This window comes from Lynx canadensis, chromosome E1, assembly GCF_007474595.2.
Source record: "Lynx canadensis isolate LIC74 chromosome E1, mLynCan4.pri.v2, whole genome shotgun sequence".
Taxonomy (NCBI): Eukaryota; Metazoa; Chordata; class Mammalia; order Carnivora; family Felidae; genus Lynx; species Lynx canadensis.
The window spans coordinates 9,498,428-9,521,526 of NC_044316.2; the positions used below are offsets into that span (position 1 = coordinate 9,498,428).

Sequence of the window (23,099 nt, forward strand, 5' to 3'; positions counted from 1 at the left end):
CCTACCCAGTGCCTGCCATTCCTAGCCAGCGGCTCCCTCCCGGCCCATGCTGCTCACAACACCGATGAAACACCTGTTCCTATTTCAAGGCTCACCTCCTGTCCTGATAACCTCTCAGGCTGACGTGGCCACTCCCACTCTCTGGCCCCAGACACACACCTGGCATACAGCTTGTTTATCTGTTATGTGTGTTCTCCCCTCAACTAGAATGTCAACCTCCTGAGGACTAGGACCTTGTCCCTTTGTATTGGTATCCCAGGACCTAGCACGGTGTTTGACATATATAGTGGGTTCTTAATTATATGGCCATTATGAATACATATCTGATTTGTTGTCAAATCGGTTTAAAAGAAGATTCTACTTAGGAATACCTGATGCTATGGCCTGGACAGTCAGGAGAACCAGTACCATTTGTTGAGGAAGTTAACAGAGACCTTGACTGGTAAGTGACCATGATCCCTAATCTTTTCTGCTCCCAAGAAGGGCAGCTCTCAGCAATTGGCAGCTCAGTTGTGGGGCCTTTACTACAAACGACCTGCTGGGCTCAGTTGCTCACTGAATTTTCCTTAGCCAAGAAATCCATCTATTTCTAAACCCTTTCTGTTCCCTTCCTCATTCAGGAATGTACAGTCATTCCTTACAAAAATGTTATTCCTGTCCATTACCTCACCAGAGAAGCTATTAGTCTCTGCAGGATAACAAGGCAGCCTCCCTAAAGGCCAGGCACTTAGAATCATAGGAATTTAGATTTATGAGGCAGGTCCTCAGAGATCAACAGTCCTGCCCGTTCTCTTTTGTTGTTCACAGGACTCAACTGTATTTAATCAAATACTGTTGAATATAGGCTAGTCCTGAGCCGGGATGAACTGTATATTGGCTAAGCAAATCCTCTTGTAGGTGATGGTCTAGGGGGGGATAAATGAGGTGGTTCGGTCAATGAGACAAAAGGAAGTCTGCGAGGGTACTTCCGGGAAGGATGTTTACTTCTTGATGAAAGGAGGGAGACCCAGGAGGAGAGCCCTTCCCCATGCCCATCCCTTTCTGCTCTTGATGCTCTTACGGGAGGCTGTGGTGCCTACAGCTGCAGCAACTATCTTATGACCACGCGGGCTGGCCTGGAGACAAAGCAAATGGCAAAGCAGAAGGAGAGAAACCCCAGAACCATCACGGCTATGGCTCCACGTTCTAGTTAAGAGATCATTGAATGTCGATTTCTGAAGCTACTGGTAACCTGCAGCCAAAAGCATACGAACTGGAAGGGACTCTTCTCTCTTCTAATCAAACTTCTCTCGTTTTACAAATGAGGAAACCGACACAAAGTCTGTGAGTGACAAAAGCAACATGAGAACCAAAGAGCAAAGCTAGGTCAGGACTCTCAAGCCTGTGTTCCTTGCACCATATTACACTGCTGTTGTACTTGACGTTTTTTAAAGCAATATTAGACACCGAGTATTCTGTACGTGGAGGGATCACGGGGTGGCTTCCCACTAGCGTTCAAAACAAAACTGGAATTCACAAAGCTGCTGGATGCTGCAAATGTGAAAAACTACCTTTTTTATAAATGTTTATTTTTCAGAGAGAGGACTAGGGAGAGAATCCCAAGCAGGCTCTACACCTCCAGCACAGAGCCTTGCGTGGGGCTTGAACGCACAAAACTGTGAAACCATGACCTGAGCCAGAATCAAGAGTCGGACGCTCAACTGACTGAGCCACCCAGACGCCCGTGACAAACTACTTTTATGCTAAATTGGCTTAGATAAGGAGAAGCAGAAGATTCCATCAGGGGAGCAGCTGGTCACCACTTTGTGAACCCCCAAACACAGCCTCTCTTCCCTGTTATTTCATGCAGAGTTCTTTCTTTGTACCAAGCACTCTGCTGTCACTGGAAACATAATCATAGCCCTCGTGGGTTGTAAAGCTAACGAAAGAGACAGAAAGTAAACAAGTAAACACGCAGATGTGTAATTACAAATCAGAATGAGTTTGGCCAAACCAAAATGAATAGGATGCAGATAAGAGAAAAACAGGAAGACTGTGGACATAGGATGTCAGGGAAGGCTTCTTAAGCAGAGCTAAAGGTTTCAAAGGAGTATAAAATTTGAAGAGTGGGGAGAAGAGCATTCCAGGCAGAGAGAATGGAATAAGGCTTTCGGACAGGAAAGGATTTCACTTTCCTAAAGAAGCAAAAGGAAATGTGAGTGACCGAAGATCGGGCAGGGCCAGCCACAGGCCATGGGAAGGAAACTCGATTTTGATATTCCAAATGCCTTGGGAAGCTGTTGAAGGCTTTTAAGTGGGAATGGTAGTAACTTATGTTTTATACAGCTCATGGTATGGAGACTGAATTTTAGGGAAGCAAGAAGGAAAGAAGGGAAGATGGGTTGCAAGGAGATGAACATCAAGAGAACAGTGGATGTCAGTATCCTGATGAAGACAGTCAGTAGAGAGAGAAGATGGAGGGAAAAGGCAAGATTATTAGGGAGCTACGAACCTGAGGAGGTTGGAGGGTGTGGGTCCAGTGCAGATGTGAAGGGACACTTCTCTGCTGTGGCTCAAGTAAGGACAACAGGGATAGCGCAGGAGGGGAGGGCTGGGTGGTCAAAAGGCAGGGGCAGCAGCCCTTTTGAGAGCTGCTGTCCCCTCAGATGCTCGGGAAGAAAATTCACTCCCTAAGGGTGAGGGCATGGCTAGGGCCCTTGAGTGGTCTTGGGAGTGGAAGCGGGAGCTCACTAGAAAAATGTGGCGAAGAGAGTGCGGCAGGGGGCACCTGGGTGGCTCAGTCAGTTGAGCATCTGACTTCAGCTCAGGCCGTGATCTCACAGTTGACGAGTTTGAGCCCCACATCGGGCTCTGTGCTGACAGCTCAGAGCCTGGAGCCTGCTTCAGATCCTGTGTCTCCCTTTCTCGCTGCCCCTCCCCTGCTCATGCTCTGTCTCTGTCTCAAAAATAAATAAACACAACAAATTTTTTTTAAACAAAAAAAAAAAATGTGGCGGGATGGTGGCCACTGTGGCTTTAACAGTGGTTAACCGTGGTACAACAACTGTTGTTGATGAGGTACAGGCTACATCGTGGAATCGGGAGACCAAAGGAGAGCGAGAAAGACTGAGGAGACCAAAGACTTGAGACCAGGGTGCGGGTGGGTGGTGTGGTTGGCACGAATAAGGGGAGCAGGGGGGGTGGCAGCAGGGCGGGGAGAGGACGGGCAGTGTGTCTGGACATGGGCAACACCAAAGTTCCATGTCTACCCTGGAAAGGAGAGTGGAGAGAACCAAGAGAAAGAGCTCAAGCCCAAGTCCCCACCTGAGGTCTAGGTGTAAGCAGAAATAGGGGAAACCGTGTCCTTGGGGATGCAGATCTGGGTCAAGGCCAGGTGGCCAAGGGAACGTTCAGAGAAGAGGTCAAAGAAATAGGGGTGCGGTGGTGACCCAGAGAGCACAGTGCTTGGGAAGGCGAGGTGGGACTTTGGGTCTAGTCAGCCAGGGAATGTAGAGAACATTGTGGGGTTGAAAATTAACAATTAGGGGCGCCTGGGTGGCTCAGTTGGTTAAGTGTCTGACTCTTGGTTTCAGCTCAGGTCATGATTTCACAGTTTGTGACTTCGAGCCCCACCTCGGGCTCTGTGCTGATAGTGCAGAATCTGCTTGGAATTCTCTCTGCCTCTCTCAAAATAAATAAACAAAATATTAAAAAAAAAAAAGAAAATTAACAATTATTGTTAATTGGCTGGGCTAAATACTTGGCTAAAGCTGACACTGAAGCCACGTCTCCCTTTTCATCTTTAATATGCCAATGGCACTTGAAACTCTAAAGTAGAAAAAAAAGTTTATCCTTCCTGTCTTTTTAAAAACATTTATTTATTTGAGAGAGAGAGAGAGAGAGAGAGAGCGTGCGCACAAGTTGGGGAGGGGCAGAGAGAGAGGGAGAAAGAGGATCCAAAGTCGGCTCCATGCTGACAGCAGAGAGCCTGACGGGCTCAAACTCACAAACCGTGAGATCAGATGCTTAACCGACTGGGCCACCCAGGCGCCCCATCATTCCCACTTAATCTAAGACAGGTCTTCCTTCCTCACTTCCTCCCAACTGGTAGATAGAATGGGAACATTCTGGCAGCCTTTGAACCACACGAGCCAACGCTAGGTTTTGGACACTTGTACCTACAGGCCCCCTCCCCCAGCCGTACAGAACCGCAGTAACACGGAGCCTCTGCTGTCTAAGCGCCGCCTCCGCACAGCCCGCCCGACCCATCCCACTCAGACCAGGCCTCCGAGGTCAGGGCTGCTCTCTCTCCTGTTTACAGATGCAGACACTGAGGCTCTGAGAGGTTACGTGATTGGCCTCTGCCCCTGACTGCAGTCGGGACACAAACTCAAACAAACCTGACTCCAATTTTGCCAAAGGGAGTCGTTTTCCTGCTCGGGAACATACAACTGCTCCACAGATCCCAGCTCCCGCCTCCACTGGTCCCTCAGCCATGGGCCCACCATGGGTGCAGCCAGCCGTGGGTCTGCTGCTTCACCTTCTCCCCTGCCAGAGCTGCTCGCTGGGTCCAGGGAGCCTCCCCTGTGGAGCCAGCCACGCGGGAATTAAAGACCTGAAGGATGGGGGCCCTGCTACTTTCTTGGGAAGCAGTCCTTAAAAGGCAGCAAAGAGACTTCCTGTATTCTGTTGGAGGACACAGCCAGGCCCACAGGAGCAGCGTGGGCTCCAGAAATGAAAGCAATTTTAGCGCTGGGGCTCCAGTACCTATAATGACACAACAGTATCCATGAGGCCTGTGCCTGGGCCCAGGTGGGAGATAGAGATGTTGGAGAAAGCAGACAGGTGTCCCTGCACTGGGCAGGATGCTGGAAGGGATGACCTCCGGGGTCTCTGGCATTCACGAAGGCTGTAGCAGCCTCCTGCCCTGTCTTCTCATCTCCTTCCATCTGGGCCCCCATCCTTTTCCTAAATGCTGGCCTCCTTCCTTGGCCCCACCTCTTGCTTGCAGATTTCATGCTTTGCTCCTTATACACCAGTGGCTCCCAGAACATCCTCCTGTGTGTGTGTGTGTGTCCCCAAAACATTCCTGAAAGGCAGGGGCCAAGTGTTTTCCTGCATCTGCCCCTATGCTTGTCTCTGCTCTGCCACGGAGGGCCCCGAACACAGCAGTAAGGGCCGCAAAGCCGGACGTCTGCCCCAAACACAGGAGGTGTAAATAAAAGGCGATGAAGAGATGAATAAAGGAAGCATAAGCAGCTTTATTATTCCAAACAAGCAGGAACAATTGTATCCCACACAAAAAGGGTGTTCTGGGCAAGTCCACGTTCTGGGAAATGCACTGCTGTGCACGAAGCGGTGCTGTGATCCACCCGCTCTCCATAGAAGGGGCTCATTAGCTAAGGAGATTGATAGGAAAACAGTCACATGGGGGGAATCAACAAAGGGAACAGTGTGGACGCTGAGGTTACATAACGAAAGAGGAATCGCCAAGTGCCGCATAACAAGTGCTGGCCTATTTCTGGGGCAGGGTCTCCTCCCTCTCTGGCTCTGCAGCCTTGGCTCAAATCAGGCCACCTTCTTGGTCTCAGAGATCAGAGTGCCCAGCTCTCAGGAGCTCCTAGTTCAGCACATGCCCGAGGGCAGCTGCCCCGGGCAGTGGCCCGGGGGCTGTGCAGCATCTGTGCTCTGGCATCAAAAAATGACACTGGGGCAACTGGCTCGCTTAGTCACCGGAGCGTGTGGCTCTTGATCTCTGGGTCCTGAGTTCGAGCCCCATGTCGGGTGTAGAGCTTACTTAAAAATAAAAGCTTTAGGGGTGCCTGGGTGGCTTAAGTGTTGGTTAAGTCGGTTAAGTGTCCAACTTCAGCTCAGGTCATAATCTCATGGTTTGTGGGTTTGAGCCCCGTGTTGGGCTCTCTGTTGACAGCTCAGAGCCTGGAGCCTGGAGCCTGCTTTGGATTGTCTACCTTGCTCTCTGCACCCCCCCCTCAAAAATAAACATTAAAAAAAATTGGAGGGGGGTGCCTGGATGGCTCAGCCAGTTAAGTGTCTGACTTAGGCTCAGGTCACGATCTCATGGTTTGTGAGTTCAAGCCCCATATCAGGCTCTGTGCTGACAGCATGGAACCTGGAGTCTGCTTAGGATTCTGTGTCTCCCTCTCTCTGTGCCCCTTCCCTGCTTGCCCTGTCTCTGTCTCTCTCAAAAAGAAAATAAATATTAAAAAAAAATTTTTTTAATAAAGATCTTTAAAAAAGAAAAAAATGAGGATAAAAGTGTCTGTGGAAACTACCTTCCATGCTGCTGGGACCTTCAGCAGATACAATGTGTTCAGAACACTTTACGAATACAGATCTCTTAAGTGAATGCATATGGAGTTCTGCTGCTGTTTCTTGAATCGTTTCCTGTTTGCTTAGGGACTTTTTTCTTTATATTCTGTTTGGCTCACAAATTGTACTCCTCTGTAAGACAAACATTTCTGCTCTAAAGCGTGTAAATAATCCAGTTTTAGAAAACCTCATATTCTCTAAAGGTGCACACGAGTAATGACAGGACTTCCTGTAAAAACGGGCTTAGGGCAGACCCCTCAAAACCTACACAATTTCCTAACTAGACGACTTAACTCGGATCACCTGGGCAGGCAGTTCAGCGGAGCTAGAGGCTGCCACAATAAATATTAAAACGCAACCCAAAAATCTAGTAGAAATTCTGACGAAACTTTAATGAGAGCGAGGTCAGTAAGTGCCCAGACAATGCAGATGAAAGAGCTGTTGTGAGCCAAGGGGCTGTGATGAAGTGGGGCACGGTGGGCAGGGTGGCCAGCCACGCCAGGACCACAGGCTGGGATGTGGCTTTCTGAGGAAGCAGGCCCAGATATAGGCACCGTTTGTTTTTTTATTCCTCCCCGTTCCTGGGAGCCCACAGGGGCTCCTGCGACACAGCAGTCAAACGGAGGGCTTTTTCCTCTTCTGCTGAACCACGAGACTACTCCCCCATCCCAACTCCTTTTTCCTGGAAGAATCCATAGATGAACCAAGGCAGTGTGCCCTGAGCCAGCACGCTTCCCTCTTCACCCGTGACACGTACCGGAGCTCACGCTGCGGGAATTCGCACAGAAGCAGACCAGTGGGGACCGAAGTCCACTGCTGTGCTCCCCGGGCACCTCCGGGTTCCCACGGCACCCCTCCCCAAATACCTCCCACGAAGCCCTGTTTTCTGTCTCCTCCCGCGGAAGCATGCGCAATGGCAAGCCTGTTTCGTTCACTGTTGAATCCAAAACACCAATAATGGGCCTGGCACACAAGTGCTGAATAGAAGCCTGAATTTACAAGAAGAGAACAGAACTCTGGCTTCTTAATCACATATTACGTGTTTTAACACCCACTTGGTAGCTCTAAACAAAACAAGGCACGGGGCGGGGGGAGCATGTGAACGGTCTTGAGCTTCAGCTTCTAGTTCACAAGAGGCCGTCTGTAAAAGAGGGAAATCTTTACACTGAGTAGTTGCTTCCGTTTTTCAGATTTCTCATGGTACCAAACTAAAAAGGTTTTTAAAAAGTTGTCATTGGGGCGCCTGGGTGGCGCAGTCGGTTAGGCGTCCGACTTCAGCCAGGTCACGATCTCGCGGTCCGTGAGTTCGAGCCCCGCGTCGGGCTCTGGGCTGATGGCTCAGAGCCTGGAGCCTGTTTCCGATTCTGTGTCTCCCTCTCTCTCTGCCCCTCCCCCGTTCATGCTCTGTCTCTCTCTGTCCCAAAAATAAATAAACGTTGAAAAAAAAAAAAATTAATTAAAAAGTTGTCATGGACGGAAACATTAAAAAAAAAAAAAAAAAAATTAAAGGGGCACCTGGGTGGCTCAGTCAGTTGAGCGTCTGACTTTAGCTCAGGTCATGATCTCACAGTTCGTGGGTTCGAGCCCCCGTGTCAGACTCTGCGCTAACAGCTCAGAGCCTGGAGACTGCTTCAGATTCTGTGTCTCCCTCCCTCCCCCCACCTCTCTGTCCCTCCCCCACTCGTACTCTGTCTCTATCTCAAAAATAAATAAACATAAAAAATTTCTGTTTTCAAGTTGTCATGGACAGAAAGAGAATTTGAATAGCACTGTATCTAGCAAAGAAATAGAATACATAGCCAAAAACCTTCCCACAAAGAAAACTTAAGACCCGGATGACTCCACAAATGAATTCTATGAAACATTTGAAGAGCAGATAAAACCATTCTTACACAGAAAGAAGAGACGCTATTTGGTTCTGTTTATATGAACTTCAGGTCTGGGAGTGGGAAGAAGGTCTCTCATTTACCATTTACGGTAAATGTATTGAGGGCCATCTGCCTTGTCCCCGTGGTCACGGTCTGGGATGGTCCTGGCTCTAGTGTACAGGGCATGCTGACAAAAGGACTGCCTGCCTACCCAGCAGATAACAGGCTATGGTCACCAGAGCTTACCTTCAGGCTGTGCGCTTCTGATGAGGCTGGGGCCCTCAGCTACTCCGGCTCCTGGCAGGGATGGGGAGGGGATTCTCCTCTACTCTAACAAGTTCAGACGTGTCTGAATCCCAGCGGTGGACCTGACTGGGGCCTGAGCTGAGACCACTGCCACACGTAAAGGTGGTCAGAAAGGATGCCAGGTGTCCTTCTCAGTCGCCCAAGAACAACGGACGATGAGTATGGGTGGCAGAAAAGAAAGTTTTCCCCACCAGCTTACCATGGCAAGGAGACAGTCCAGAATGGTCTGATAGCGATTAAACCCACTGAGATTAAAAGATGGAGACCAGGACCAGGTCTCCCAGAGTTCATCTTTGAGGCTGTTTTTTGGTGAGTCTCCTATTACAGTTTCACGTATCGGGTGTGACCCAGGGACAGATCATGGTTGCTGGGCTCCAGACTCTGATTTTCAAGTGAAATAAGAGTCCCTAAGAGAAAGGGCCCCTGCCTGACACCGAACAAGAGAATAAAAAAATACCTTGTCTCCTCTCCCATGGCTAGGGTTAAAACACACTGCTTCAGATACAACATTATTTGTCAAAAGCATCGGCCTCTCTATACACAAACCGTCAGAAGACATCAGGAGGCATGTATTATCGATGTGTCCCATTACCGATGATGTCAACTTGGATCACCTGGTTATCATGGTGTCTGCCAGATTTCTCCACTGTAACTATTTTTCCCTTTGTAATTAGTAGATATCTTGTAATAGATACTCCGAGACTTTAAATATCTTGCTTCTCATCAGACTTTCACCAATGAGTTTTAGCACCTATTGATGATTCTTGCCTGCACGGGTTATTACTATGATTGTTGCCAAATGATGACTTAACTCAAGCATTCCTACTCATTAATTAGGTGGCGTTCTACTGTAAGCAAGAGTTCTTCAACTCATTATTAAAAAAAAAAGAAAATCTCCTAGTTCTGTTCATTGTGAGGGCCTAGAAAAAATGACGCTCCAGTAGCAATGAGCACACGGACCCATACCATTCTCCACTGAAAAGGAAACCGGGCTCCTTGGAAAAATGGCTGATCTAAAGGTGGAAAATAAAATGTGAGCTTGAAAAACCTTTCTGTGGCAGGAAGTAAGGAAGTGCTCACAAAATTGATGAGAACGCTTACAGAAGTGAATTTGAATGGGCTCCCACTGGCCAATTCTGGGCCTCAAAATGAAAAACACAAATGGATGATAACACATTGAATGAAAATAATATTCCATAAGTCCATACTGAGATTTTAAAAAAATAATTTAAGGAAGAGCAGAGAAAAGGCAAAACTCTTCTTTATGAAGAATGCCAACCAATAAAGGTGGAAGGAATGAAAAGAAAGAAAATTACCATTTTACATGGTAATAACGTACTCAGGCAAGAATCCTCAATGAACCCGGGCTATGAAAACAAACCCTTACAGTGACAAGCCCCGGCAGACACAGCTGTAACCCAGTGATGAGATTTAGCAACCCAATAATGGGACACACTGAGATCGCTTGCCCTCTCGTGTGATGGGCTGAGACAGACATAACGTTAAGAGAGCTGGGCCCTTGTCCTAAAGCACTGGGAATATTACATAAACAAAAGGAGGTGCCATGAGGTTTTCATTTTAGAAAGACTGCTGTTATATGAAGAATGGGCTAAAAGGGTGAGCACGGATGCAGAGACACCAGACAGGATTTTCCTGGAACAGGGTAGAAGTAGAGACAAGACCAAAGAGAAGTGATTGGGGACTGATTTCAGAAGTGTAAATGACAGGACCTGTTCTTTTTAAATTTTTTTTTTAATGTTTATTTTTGAGAGAGAGAGAGAGAGAGAGAGAGAGAGAGAGAGAGACAGAGTGCGAGCGGGGGAGGGGCAGAGAGGAAGGGAGACACAGAATTCAGAGCAGGCTCCAAGCTCTGAGCTGTCAGCACAGAGCCCGATGTGGGGCTCAAACTCACAAACCGCGAGATCATGACCTGAACCAAAGTCAGATGTTTAACTGACTGAGCCACCCAGGCACCCCCTACCAGTCACATTTTTGAAATCTCAGGTATTGGCATGTACCAACAATCTGTACAGCTCGAGGGCATGACAGTGTAGGGGTGAATAGGATTGGAAATTATTTGTGTTTAGAGGGTGTCTGCAATTGAGAACCAGACAGATCCATCTACTCTGAACCTACATGTGGCCCTAAAGAAAGTGGATCCCAAAGATTACAGGAGGGGAAGTTGTGAATTATGTCCGTATTCAAATGGAGATCAAAGAAGCCCAAGCCAAGAATTATGGACTGACAGGGACAGCTGTGGATTGAACAAAAGTTCATTCTAAAAGGGCTATTTTGAAGGTTAGAATTCTGACTTTGGAGGAACTAAGGTGATTGGCAGTGGAAGGAATCACATATAAAATCCCTTCAGTAAAAATTAATTGACTTAAACTTTTTTAATTAAAAAAAAAAAACAGCAGGTTTGGCAGTGGTATTGAAATCAGCATTGGAAATCAAGACGTCATATACAAAAAGCTGCTCCTGGAAGTTTGCGGGTGGTAGGACCGGAGCAAAACAGGCAGTAAACCAAAGAAGGTGAGGCTCAGAGAGGGGAAAGAAGCCTGAATATGTTTAGTGGACGGAAGGAGCCTGCAGACCAAGAGGCTGCCATGCACGAGGCTGGGAGTAAGAACATTGCTGGGCTCCCAGGAAGCAAGCAGACGTGTGTCCAGAGCCAGGTGGAAGGACCACCCAGCCCAAACTCTCCAAGCTCCAAACTCAACCACCTACTGTTATTGCTCAACCTGCAGGCACCTTAACCATAACCCATGCAACGCCTTCCCAAAGCCCCCATGTTTGGGGGGACGGTGCCACCTGGCTGCCCAGGAATCTCGGGAGTCACCCTGGACTCCTCCCGCTTCCCTCATGCCTAACATCCAACCAAGTCAGCAAGTCCTCTTAAGCCTGTCCCCAAAGACCCCAGCCTCTAGTCACAACACCTCACTCAACTTGTGGTGTCCATACAGACACAATGGGCAATCACACAGGCTGACTGCTTGTTTCACACCCTAAGTCCCACCCTGCCTGGCCCTGACGAGCCACGTCTTTGGTCCTTGTTCGCTGACTGTGGTCCCAGGGCCCATATTTGGTTCTTAGGGTTCTTTCCTGTCCTCGTCTCTGGGCTGTGTAGCTTCACCGATGGCCCCTCTGCCCCGAACTCCGTCAGACCCTTTGGCTGGCATCAGACATCAACCTCCCCCGGTGCAGACATTCAGAGTTTACGCATATCGGGGCGCCTGGGTGGCTCAGCCGGTTGGGCGTCCAACTTCGGCTCAGGTCATGATCTCAAGGTCCGTGAGTTCGAGCCCCGCGTCGGGCTCTGTGCTGACTGCTCAGAGCCTGGAGCCTGTTTCAGATTCTGTGTCTCCCTCTCTCTCCGACCCTCCCCCGTTCATGCTCTATGTCTCAAAAAAAATAAATAAATAAACGTTTTAAAAAAACAGAGTTTATGCATATCAAATATCTTGACTCTGCCTCCAACAACATGGCCTCATGGCCCTGGCCATGCTTTCTTCCTTCACACCTTGATGACAACTGGCAACCCTATGTACTCTTGACCCCTCCTGCCCTTCCCCCTTGCTGTCCGCCACAGTGCCTGTTTTATAATGCAAACCTGACCATGTCAAACTCCTGATTAAAATCCTACATTGGCTCTCCAGGTCCCACTTAATTGTCACTTCTCAGAAAATCCCACTTAAATGACAGTAGAGAAGTACAAAAGGAAATAAATTCATAACCTAAAATTCCTAAAAATGGAAGCAGAGGGGAACATCAGCAAACCAGAGATTTTGAGGAGTTTCTAGAAACCAGAAGGCAGATAGGTCGTCAGGATGGGGTATGCGTAGCCCTACATCAGAAAGAGAGATGGCCAATAAAAAAATAAAAATAAATTTTAAAAATGTTTAAAAAATGGGATGCCTGGGTGGCTCAGTCGGTTAAGCGTCCGACGTCGGCTGAGGTCATGATCTCACAGTTCATGGGTTTGAGCCCGCATCGGGCTCTGTGCTAACAGCTCAGAGCCTGGAGCCTGCTTCGGATTCTGTGTCTCCCTCACTCTCTACCCCTTCCCCACTCATACTGTCTCTGCCTCAAAAATAAATTGAAAAAAAAAAAACAACATTAAAAAATGTTTTTAAAAAAGCAGGGGCAGGGCGCCTGGGTGGCTCAGTCAGTTAAGCGTCCGACTTCAGCTCAGGTCATGATCTCGCAGTTTGTGGGTTCGAGCCCCACGGTGGGCTGACAGCTCAGAGCCTGGAGCTTCCGATTCTGTGTCTCCCTCCCTCTCTGCCCCTCCCCTGCTTGCTCACTCTCTCTCAAAAATAAATAAATATTAAAAAATTTTTTAAAAGAAAAGAAAAAGAAACAGAGATGGCCAGGGGAGAAGCTCCAGGCCAGCAGAGAGCAGGTGACAGAAGGGGATTTAAAGACAAGCAGGAATCAAGGGGAAGACTGCCTGTGGACCAGCTGTGGGCTGCCTCACTGGCCCTACTGTTGTCCCCTATCTCCCATGGAGCACTGACCCCTCACTCTCCACTCTCTCCCCAAACTGCAGCTTGAGACCTTGTGATGGAGGAGGGGATGGGAGGAAGTTTCAATTATACACACTTTGTGAAGTTGTCTGAACCTCATGGATCCAAAAGAGGTTTTTTTCAAAACCGACTCAAAAAGTTTTCACCTCAAAAGTAAAAATATGAATGCTAAAATAAAATTTAAAAATAGGGTAACTAGGGAGGAAAAGTCAAAGAATTCTTCCAGAGGAGAATAAAAAGTTAAACTATTGGAAAGTCATATCTAAGAGAACTTTTAAGAGACAAAGATCAGTCAAGGAGAAAAAGTCTCCATGCATCAGTTAAGAATCCCAGAAGGAGGGACGCCTGGGTGGCTCAGTTGGTTACGCGTCTGACTCTTGATTTCAGCTCAGGTCATGATCTCATGGTTTGTGGGATTCTCTGTCTCCCTCTCTCTGTGCCCATTCCCCACTCATACACTCTCTGTCTCAAAATAAATAAAAAACTGAAAGAAAAAAAAAAAGAATCCCAGAAGAACAGAGAAAAGGGAGATAAGAAAAGGATCAAAAAAATATTCTTTATCAGAATCTTAGAACTAAAGACAGACCTAAGTCTTCAGATTGGGAAGGTTCACCAGGAAGTTTCACCCCCAGTGAAGGAGAAAAACTGAAGGTCAGTATTCAGACCCAGCCTCCAGAACACCAAGCAAAGGCAAGTGGTCCCAATGGCTTCCAGAGAGGAAGTACAGGTTACAAATAGGAATCACTACACATGAGACTTCTTGGGCACCACTGGGCGTTGCAGCAATGCCTTTACACTTCTGAACGGCATCCAGTCACACTACCTGTGACACGTGAGAAATAAAAACACCATTGGCATAGAAGACCCCAGAACGTTTATCTCCCATGTCCAGAAAAAGTCACTTATGGGTATGTATACAGACAAACAAATATGGAATCCCAGAAAGAGGGAAGAAAACATGGAACGTGGGGAACAGCAGAACAACTCCCAGAGTACAGGAAGACACCACAGGACCATCGTATGGCACGCCGAGAGGGCCCGTTAGGTCAGCCAGCAATGGGGATGATGAAGAAGTCGGATCATCCTAAGGATCTGGGAAGCCATGTTCTTCCTGGAACTTTCTCTTAATTTCCAGGTGGGTAACTCACCATCTAAACATGAAGCCAACTACAGTGGGGGGTAGTTTTGAGCAGCAGATAGCATCTAAAAAATAGAATTCATCTGATCTGGCCACTGGCACCGCGTCCTGGGGACGCAGAGTTTAGCGATGGGAGTGCATGCCCTAGTCCAATCGTTCTGCTCTGCTCTGGTGTGGAATAAATCCACAAGTCAGACATTCGAAATGCCGTTCGTCGGTTTCCAGTTTTCAGAAACTCTCCGCAGGGTTCAGGAAACGTTATCACAGTTACGGAATAAAATGCAAATGGCATTAACCTCGATAATGTAAAAGTACTCCTATAATCTGAATGTGTCCAATGTAGCATTCTTGTAGGAAAAGGCACAAGAAACAGCAGTTACCGCTGATGGGCAATTTGGGAAACCACAGATCAGAGATGGAGACTGACTTTCCACAGTTTGTCATTTTGTAAAACACTTGGTTTCTTCACAACAGCATGAATTACCTTTTCGAAAGTAAAACCTCCACTGAGTAGGCAGGGTGCTGAAAGCCAGTGGGAGGTGGAGAGACACGGGGGCGCGGGGGCCTGCTGGTGGTTTACTTTTCCTCGTGTTTCTTGACAATTAACAGATCTTGCCTACACCTGATGGAATTAGAAATCGGGGCTGAAATATGATCCCCAGAAAAATATCCAAATGTAACAAAAAACTGGGAGGACCAGGGTGGGAAAGAGGGTGTGTGGCCCTCCCTCGACCTGGGAGAGAGTCAACAGATTCTATTTAAAGATGGCAGCACAGACCCAGGTGTCACCCAGAGGGTAGTGACCCTCGGAAGAGATGCCAACAGAAATGGTCTGGTGAGGGCCGAGGGAGGGGAGACTTTTGCACGTGGCTCCAGCTCAGCTCAAAATTCTCTTCCTCCCACTCACCCCCATACAAAACCCCAGCTTCAGCCCTCGAGGAAAAGCACTCCCCCTCCTTCGGCCCAGGACGTGTTAGAGGGCCACCACGGAGCCCGTGACACTCTGTTCTCAACTTGAATTCTTTCAACGAAGGCACATTTGCTACCAGCCATCAAGTTCTGGCTGCCCAAGGCAGCGTCTCATCAGCCTGTCAGCCTCAGAGATCAAGAGCACAACCTGTTGATGCCCTTGGGGAGAGTAACGATGTCCGGAGCCCAAGTCCTGAAGGGTCAGTTAGGAAAGGCCAGGCCTCCGTTTCACCATCTGAGGAGAAAGGAGGCAGGCAGGAGATCCTCTACAGGTCCTCGCCACCGTCAGTTCTGTGCCGTTTCATGCACAAGGGCCAACGTACAGCTTTCTTCTCCCTCATTCGGCCACATCACTGCCTAGCTACAATCTTCTTTGTCCTGCACAACGTCTACAGAGTCCCAATCACAAGTTGCTGGTGTCCCCATCTACCCACTGCTAGAAGGGACCCCTCGCCTGCTCTTGGACGACCATGGTACTTTCCCTTCAGCCACTCGCATGCTGGCTTAAGGGCTCCCAGAAAAACACAGTACACCGTTGTGGCAGCTGTGTGACCCTGGGCTGATCATAACCCTCTGAGCCTTGATTTCCTCATCTGTGAAGCGAGGAAAGTAACAGAGTTTGCACCCCTAAGAGTTGTAAGGGTTAGAGGAGATCAGGCACGTGTAGGGCCAGATGTGCAGAAAAGCCTTCTGAGTGGCTGCTGTCCACAATATTAAAAATTCTGATGTCTGGAGTAGCTGAGGACCTACGTCCTCGTGTCTGTCCCTGTAGCATATGTATGTCCATGCTGTGCTCACAAGCAGACAGAACAAAAGAGTGTGTGATGTGGAGACTGGGTCCTGCGAGTGCATGGCGGGGAGGGCCCATGAGGCTGGAGACCCCATGCGTGAAGTCACAGAGGAAGGAGCACAGATTGCCTGTCCTATGAAAATGTCGGTAACCTCTGTCCCTTTGCACACACTCATTCACCATATGATCAAAGGAGCAAACTACCCATGCTTTTCGGAATTCCATGGAAATGCTGCTAAAACACTAAGTCAGGGCCATGTCCCTTCCAGACACACACAGAGTGGCGCAGGCTGTGGCCTGATCTGCACGGGAGCTCCGGGCCATGGCTAGCCTCAGATGGCCAGGTGGACCCTCCTTCCCCGACCCTTCAGGTGCTCTTGCCCACAATCCTCAGTCCTCAGAGGCTGCCCTGTGGCTCCCAGATGCTCCTGGATGACTGTCCAGCTGGTGGGATGCTACCCCCAGTGAGGGGACAGGACCTCCAGGTACCTCACCTCCAGACTGGATCACCCTGGTTCTGAGACAGCTCTTGTGGGCCTTACTGACCAGACCAGACCAGACGCTTGTGCCGGCAAGGAACTAACCCACCCAGGAACGAGCCCTGGGCCAGGCTGGAACTTCCCACTAGTACTTCTGGACATGCGCTCAGACTCCAGCAACTGTCGCATCTGCTGCTGGTTTAATGTGCTGGCTCGGGGCTGAGGAGTGTCACTCGGGGGGGGGGGGTTATAACAGCAGAGGGGCACCCAAGTCCTAGGTGACTTTCTGCCAGTTCTGAGAGCCACGCTCCCTTGTGCGGGTAACAGGATGGCCCTAGGACTGACTCAAACCTGCTCTCCCCTGGCCGGCCCTCACCCACAGCACCTGCTGGTTCTCCAAAGGCCACTCCTCCCCGTTCTCCCTCAGGCCTGTGACAGCCTGTCAGAAGATGGTGTCCCCCCCTTCCTTCATTAAAACTTCTGGACCATCTTTTTTCTGACATCCTTTTACCAGAGAGCTCTGCCCCTTGCCTGCATCGGCCATCTCAGACTGTCCCCCCCCCCCAACACTGTGCCAGCGTCCCCCAGCACAAGCTCTTCACCCAGTGACTCACACAGTCCCCCAAAATATGGGTGCCTACCCCATGCCAGGCAGCATGCCAGGGCTGGGGCGGGAATTCAAGAACAAGCCCCTCCCAGGGGTCACAGAGCTCCTGCTCGGGCAGAAAGGGACTACAACTCACGACCAAGGAAAGATGTACTTTAGGGAGAGTCAGTGATAGACAAGCTCAGGGGCCAGGCGAAGCCTCCGCAGGCGAGGAGGCGAGAGGCAGCACAAAGACCAGCTGGGGAAAGAGCCCAGCCCGGCGGGGCTGTGTGGGCGAGGCGGGAAGGGGCGAGAGGCGGGTGGGCAGAAGCCAGTCAGCACAGGATCCTGAGGCCTGGGTTAAGCAGGGGACTGATGGGATCCGATTTGAGGCTCAAACCCTCCTCTCTGGCAGCATTCTGGAGAACGGCAGTTGGGGGGCCGGGTGGACTCCACGCCCCCCCCCCCCCCGCCCCGCGGAGCTGACCCGGAGCTACTGAGAGCACGTGTGCGATGGGGCCCAGAAGTGACCTTTAGGTTCGACCAGGGGAGGCAGTGGAGGATGGCTCATGGGAGCAGCTTACTGCGGAGGGCCACACAGGCCTGCACGGATGTGGCCCTCACAGCTCTAGGGGCCGGAAGCCCCGCCCAAGGCTCTAGGGCACAATCCGCCCCGCTCCCAGCTCCTGGTGGCTGTCCCCCCACCCCCACCCCGCATCTCTGCCTCCATCTTCACGCGGCCTCCTCCTCCTTCTCTGCGTGTCTAGTTCCAAGGATGTGATGGCATCTAGGGGCCACCAGATAGTTAATCCAGGATAAACTCTTCCTCCCAAGATCCGCGTAAGGGAACATTCATTGCTTTCCCACATCAGGTGATATTCACAGGTTCCAGGGATTAGAACATGGACGTCATTCGGGGGAGCCACCATGCAACCCACTACGATGGGGATGGTCTGGAAGAGAAAGAGGACACTGATGCACAAGACAGAGGACTTCCCAAGGAGTGTCCTTGGGATGGCCGGAGGGATGCGACCCAGACCTGAAAATCTTTCCTAGCTTTACTTCAAAACAGCACTAAAGATGAATTTTATCATATGGGATTTGTACAATGTTAAAAAGAAAAGGGGCAGGGCGCCTGGGTGGCTGAGTTGGTTAAGCGTCTGCTTTTGGCTCAGGTCATGATCTCACAGTTTGTGGGTTTGAGCCCCGCGTCGGGCTCTGTGCTGACAGCTCAGGGCCTGGAGCCTGTTTCGGATTCTGTGTCTCCCTCGCTCTCTGCCCCTCCCCCGCTCATGCTCTGTCTCTCTCTCAAAAATGAATAAACGTTAAAAAAAATTATAAAAAAGAAAAAAAGGGGGGGGGCATCCGGGTGGCTCAGTCAGTTAAGCATCCAACTCTTGATTTCAGCTCAGGTCATGATCTCACAGATCGTGAGTTCGAGCCCCGAGACAGCACAGAGCCTGCTTGAGATTCTCTCTCTCTGCCCCTCTTCTGCTCGCTTGTTCTCTCAAAATAAACTTAAAAAAAAGAAAAAGAAAACAATTTTTGTAAGAACACTCCAAAACCCCTGCCAACCCCTACCCTACAGCTAAGGGAGCCTCAGTGGAGGACACATGTCACCCCAGGCAGTCTTGCTAAGATGTCAGTCCCCACCTCACAGACCGGCCATGTTGGAACAAGAACTTTAAAGCCTCCATGTAGCAAAGGGAACAGGGAGGGTGACAGGGTCAGGGTCCATGGACAGAACAGACTGACACACCCTCTTCCATTCAGAGGACCAATCCAGCCAACAAAACACTCCCTGGAAAACACCCTCCTTCAGCTGCACTGGGGAAACAGCTGGCCTTCGGCCGACTGGAGACTCAACACCACCGGACACTGAGTCCAGGAGCAAGGCAGGGCACGCCCCCAGACAGAGGCGAGTCACACAGTCACCCTGCCACACAGCTCAACTGGGGGCGTGGCATGAAGGGGAACCGGATCAGATTAGGGGGGAGGAAGTACTCCTGCCAGATGAAGTGGACTGAGGGTGAAGTGAGGGGGGTGGGGAGCAGCTGTGGGCAGACACGGCCCCTCCCCTCCCCCTCGGCATGCCCCCACCCCCATCCCCCATTCCTCCCCACCCCCATCCCTGAAGGCTCCCACCTCCCCCTCCTCCCCCCCTTCACCCCACCCCGACAGGCTCCCACCTCCTCCCTCCTCCCCTTCCCTCCAGGCACGCCCCCACCCCCCAGCAGCAAGGGAGCCTCCACTCCCAGCTCTGCTGCGTGTGCTGCCCCCCAACTCTGCACCGGTGTGGGGGGGACCCTCTGCCAGGGCCAGCCTCAGAACTGCGTGGACCTGAACTAGATTCTGTTTGTAGACACCCCTCCCTCTGAAGACCAGGGACAGTGCCTGGTGTGAGCAGACACTCCTCCTTTTCAAGTTCAGCCAAAGTTGTCATTTCTGTGCCTGGCATCACCTTGGGGCTCCCCTTTCTCTCTGCACTGTGATCTCCCCAATGTTACTAAACGCCTTGGCAACCGGGCGGCAGGTGGGGTCTACGGTCTCCGTGGCCTTGAGCTGCACTTACAGCCGACCACTCTGGCCTCACACTCAGAGCCCTGGGGCACGGATGCCTTTGGAGCCCCCCTCCCCCACCCGTGAACTGGTCCAAGGACTTGCCAGTTCCTCAGTTAAAGATACCGATAACTGGAATCCCCCCCCCCCCCGCCATGCCCCACCCCACAGATTCTGACTCAGGAGGATCCGGGAGGGCCCTGTAATCTGCATCTCAGCCTGCTGGGGGTGGGGGTGTCATACTCCCCCGAAGCAGGAAGCGCTCACAGCTGAGGGAGGAAGACCGACCGGCCCGGGCAACAGCCCTCAGGAGCACTCAGGAGCCCTGAGAACCCGCAGCCTCTTCAGCCCTTGAGGGTGGGGGGTCGGTGCCAGGGACAGGTGCCCTTCCCGGGGCTGGGAGTTAGGGCTGCTGGCACACACCTCTTCCAGACCTCTGAACTCCCGTGGGCAGGCACAGATGAGCCCTTGCACCTCTCCACTGACCATTCTTCCCGTCCTTCTCCTACATCTCACCCTCCTTCCTTTGGCAAATGCAAAGAAGTTAGGGGCTTGTGATTCACATTTCTTTCCCCTTAACACACCCACACCCATTTTTTTTCTAAGACCCCACCCAACACCAGGACAAGAACTAACAGATTGAAACTCCTATGGAGCTTCCGGCTCCATGGGGCAGAGGGGATCCTTCCAGTACCTCCCGGTGAGCTGGGCGCTTGTGACTGCCTGCTGGACACAAACAGTCCCAAAGGCCATCAATAACCAACATGAAGACCAAGAGGCAGAAAGGTGACTCCTAAGAGACTGTGCCATGCGGCCCCAAGTCCCGGAAATCCCTGGGCTCTTTCACACCTGATGGGATGCATGAGGCCCCCTGGTCAGATGCCAAGGGCAGCAGTACATGAAGGGCCCAGACATGCAGATTGGGCTCACAGCCCGGTCAAGCAGGAGCTTCCTGTTCCCAGGAGCACAACCAGGGACCCAGGACACAACCCACAACAGGCAGGCTCAACATGTCTGCCTGCTAAAGAGGCTTCTAGGAACATTCTCCTGGTCAATTCCTTCAAACACACATCCCTTACAACCACCAATTTACTGCAGGCAGGATCTGCTTCCAGAAACAGCACTCCACTTTCTGCCCACATCCCAAACACTGACACCACACACAACCCTGCAAGGCAGCCTGAGGGCACAGTGGGAATGTGGTGCCAACTCTGAGTTCAAGTCCTGGCTCTGACACTCATTCCAGATGCACCATCCTGAGCAAGACTCTCATCTCCCAGGGGCACCATCCCCTCATCTACAAGAGGCAGGTACCTACCCTCTGGAATCACTGCAAGAATGGAAGGATAAAAGTTTAATATCAACTGCCTCAATAAATTCCTTCCCTTCCCACCTACTCCTGTGACTCAGTTTCCTTTCTCAGCTCTAACCCAAAGAGATCCCAAGCTCACCTAACGCAGAATAGGAGGCCCAGGCACAGAAGACAGAAAATAATTTTAATAAGCCCTAAGGTTCCCTGATGCTCTTGCCCTCAAGTGCTCACCTTTTTAATTTTTTATTAAAAAAATTTTTAACATCTATTTCTTTGTGAGAGACAGGAGACAGAGCGTGAGCGAGGGAGGGGCAGAGAGAGAGGAGGGACACAGAATCTGAAGCAGGCTCCAGGCTCCGAGCTGTCAGCAGAGCTGGACGTGGACTAGGACCGGGAGATCATGACCTGAGCCGAAGTTGGATGCTTAACCACTGAGCCACTCAGGTGCCCCTCAGATGCTCAGCTTTGAACCTGATCATCAGCTACACCTGGGGCTTCATCCCCTGAACCCTACATTTTCTCACTGGGTGAAAGAGACCACCCTTAAGTTTTCCAGTTTTCCGAAATCCAGGTGGCACTTCCCCGCCCTGCTGGGACAGGGCAGTGGAGGGTAAACAAGGTTACACAAGGGGCATGCAGCTCTCAGGCTGTTCGTGCTGGCCAACGGGGCAGCACTTTGACTTTTAAAGTGTACGGAGGTGATCTGAGTCCCCATTTAGCATGCAGGCACAGATGCTCCTAGTGTTCCCTAGAGTTAATTGGGTCCTTCCCCAGCCGCACCCCACCCTCCGCCCGCATTTTGTGGCAGGTGCATTCAGAACTTGGGTCTCGAGTCGTGTCCATTCTGACAATGCAAAGCCCCAGTGTTCAGAGCTGTCTCCTGGAACCGCCCCAGCCTCCCGGACCTCCAGCACGCACAGGGTCGTGTCTGCCCGCTGCTCTGGACTGCGGATGAGGGGTGGAAGGAAACAGTCTGGGGGCCCCGCTCTGGGTCGGCAGCGGGTGACGAGTGAGAGGAAACAGTTACCGCCACAGAGGAGGAGATACGATCACCAAACCTCATGCGCCCGTGCCCCACCAGCCCGCTGGGGTGGCGCTTTCCCCGGAGTTTCCACCGCGGGCCGGCGACCGGGGACCACACTCCCCAGAACTCCTAGCGCTGTCCCTACGCGGGTCCCCCTAAAAACACGTGCGCATCCAGGGGCGCAGCGGCCTCCAGGGTCCTGTCTCAGGCACCAAGAGGGTCTCGGCAGCCCGGCGCACGTGTCCCTCTAGGCTGGGAACCCGAAGTCGGAGCGCCCCGCGCGACTCGGCCAGCAACCTGGGCCTGGAGCGGGCAGTGCTTTCCGGGACTCCGACGGGGCCCCGGGGTCGGGGACGCCGCGCGCCTCACCTGAGCGGGACGCGGACGGCCAGGTACCTGTCGACGGCCACGGCCAAGAGGCTGAAGATGGAGCTCTGCGTGAGCACGAGCACGAAGCATGCGAGGAAGAGGCAGCTGTGGAAGTCGGTGCAGAAGCCCAGGCTGATGGTGATGGCAAACGGAATGGCGAACAGCCCCACGGCCACGTCGGCCGCCGCCAGGGACACCAGGAAGTAGTTGGTGGGCGTCTGCAGCGCGCTCGACGTGCCCACCGCGACGCACACCAGCACATTGCCCGCCACTGACAGCGCGGCGATGGCCAGCTCCAGCGCCACATACAGCGCGTCCTGCGTCTCCAGCGGCATGGCCGGGCCGACCTGGCCCCGACGTCGCCTACCCGGGCCGCGCTAGGCGCGGGGCAGCCGCGTGGGCGCCGCCGGGCACCGCCGGAGCGCCCGCACCGCGCGTCCGCCAGCCTCTTCTGACCCGCCAGACTCGCGCGCTCGGGACCCGGGCTCCGGGGGCGGGACCGCGGGGAGGCGGCGACGCCCATTGGCCGGGGCGCCCGCCCGTCTCGGACCCCCGGCGGAGCACCGCCCCTTCTCCCGAGCCCAAGTCTGCGCCCGCGCGGGGCCACGAGGGTCTCGGCTGCACGCGGCCGGGAGCCAGCGATGGATCCCGAGGCGTCGTGCGGTGGCGCTATCTGGCAAAGTCAAGTTCCCCAACTTTCTCTAAGGCTCCAAATCTGTGGGTGTGTCCCGGGCGGTTTCACTGTCTGCCAAGCAGCGCGGCGCACGCAGAGCCCGGGCCGCCTCAGAGACAAGGCCCGGACTCTGCGGGCGGGGCGCCCGCCACGACCCCGCCCCGCACCCCTCCCCCCCAGCCACTCCGCGG

General features: G+C 51.8%; 1 protein-coding gene across 1 annotated transcript in view; it reads right to left on the reverse strand.

Moving 5' to 3' along the window:
• Positions 1 to 22,601, reverse strand: part of ADORA2B (adenosine A2b receptor) — a 24,704-nt gene extending 2,103 nt beyond the window's left edge. The window contains exon 1 of the mRNA XM_030296188.1: positions 22,236 to 22,601. Coding sequence (XP_030152048.1) covers positions 22,236 to 22,570 — 335 coding nt within the window. The 5' untranslated portion in view covers positions 22,571 to 22,601. The remainder of the gene's footprint in view (positions 1 to 22,235) is intronic.
• Positions 22,602 to 23,099: the final 498 nt, after the last annotated feature.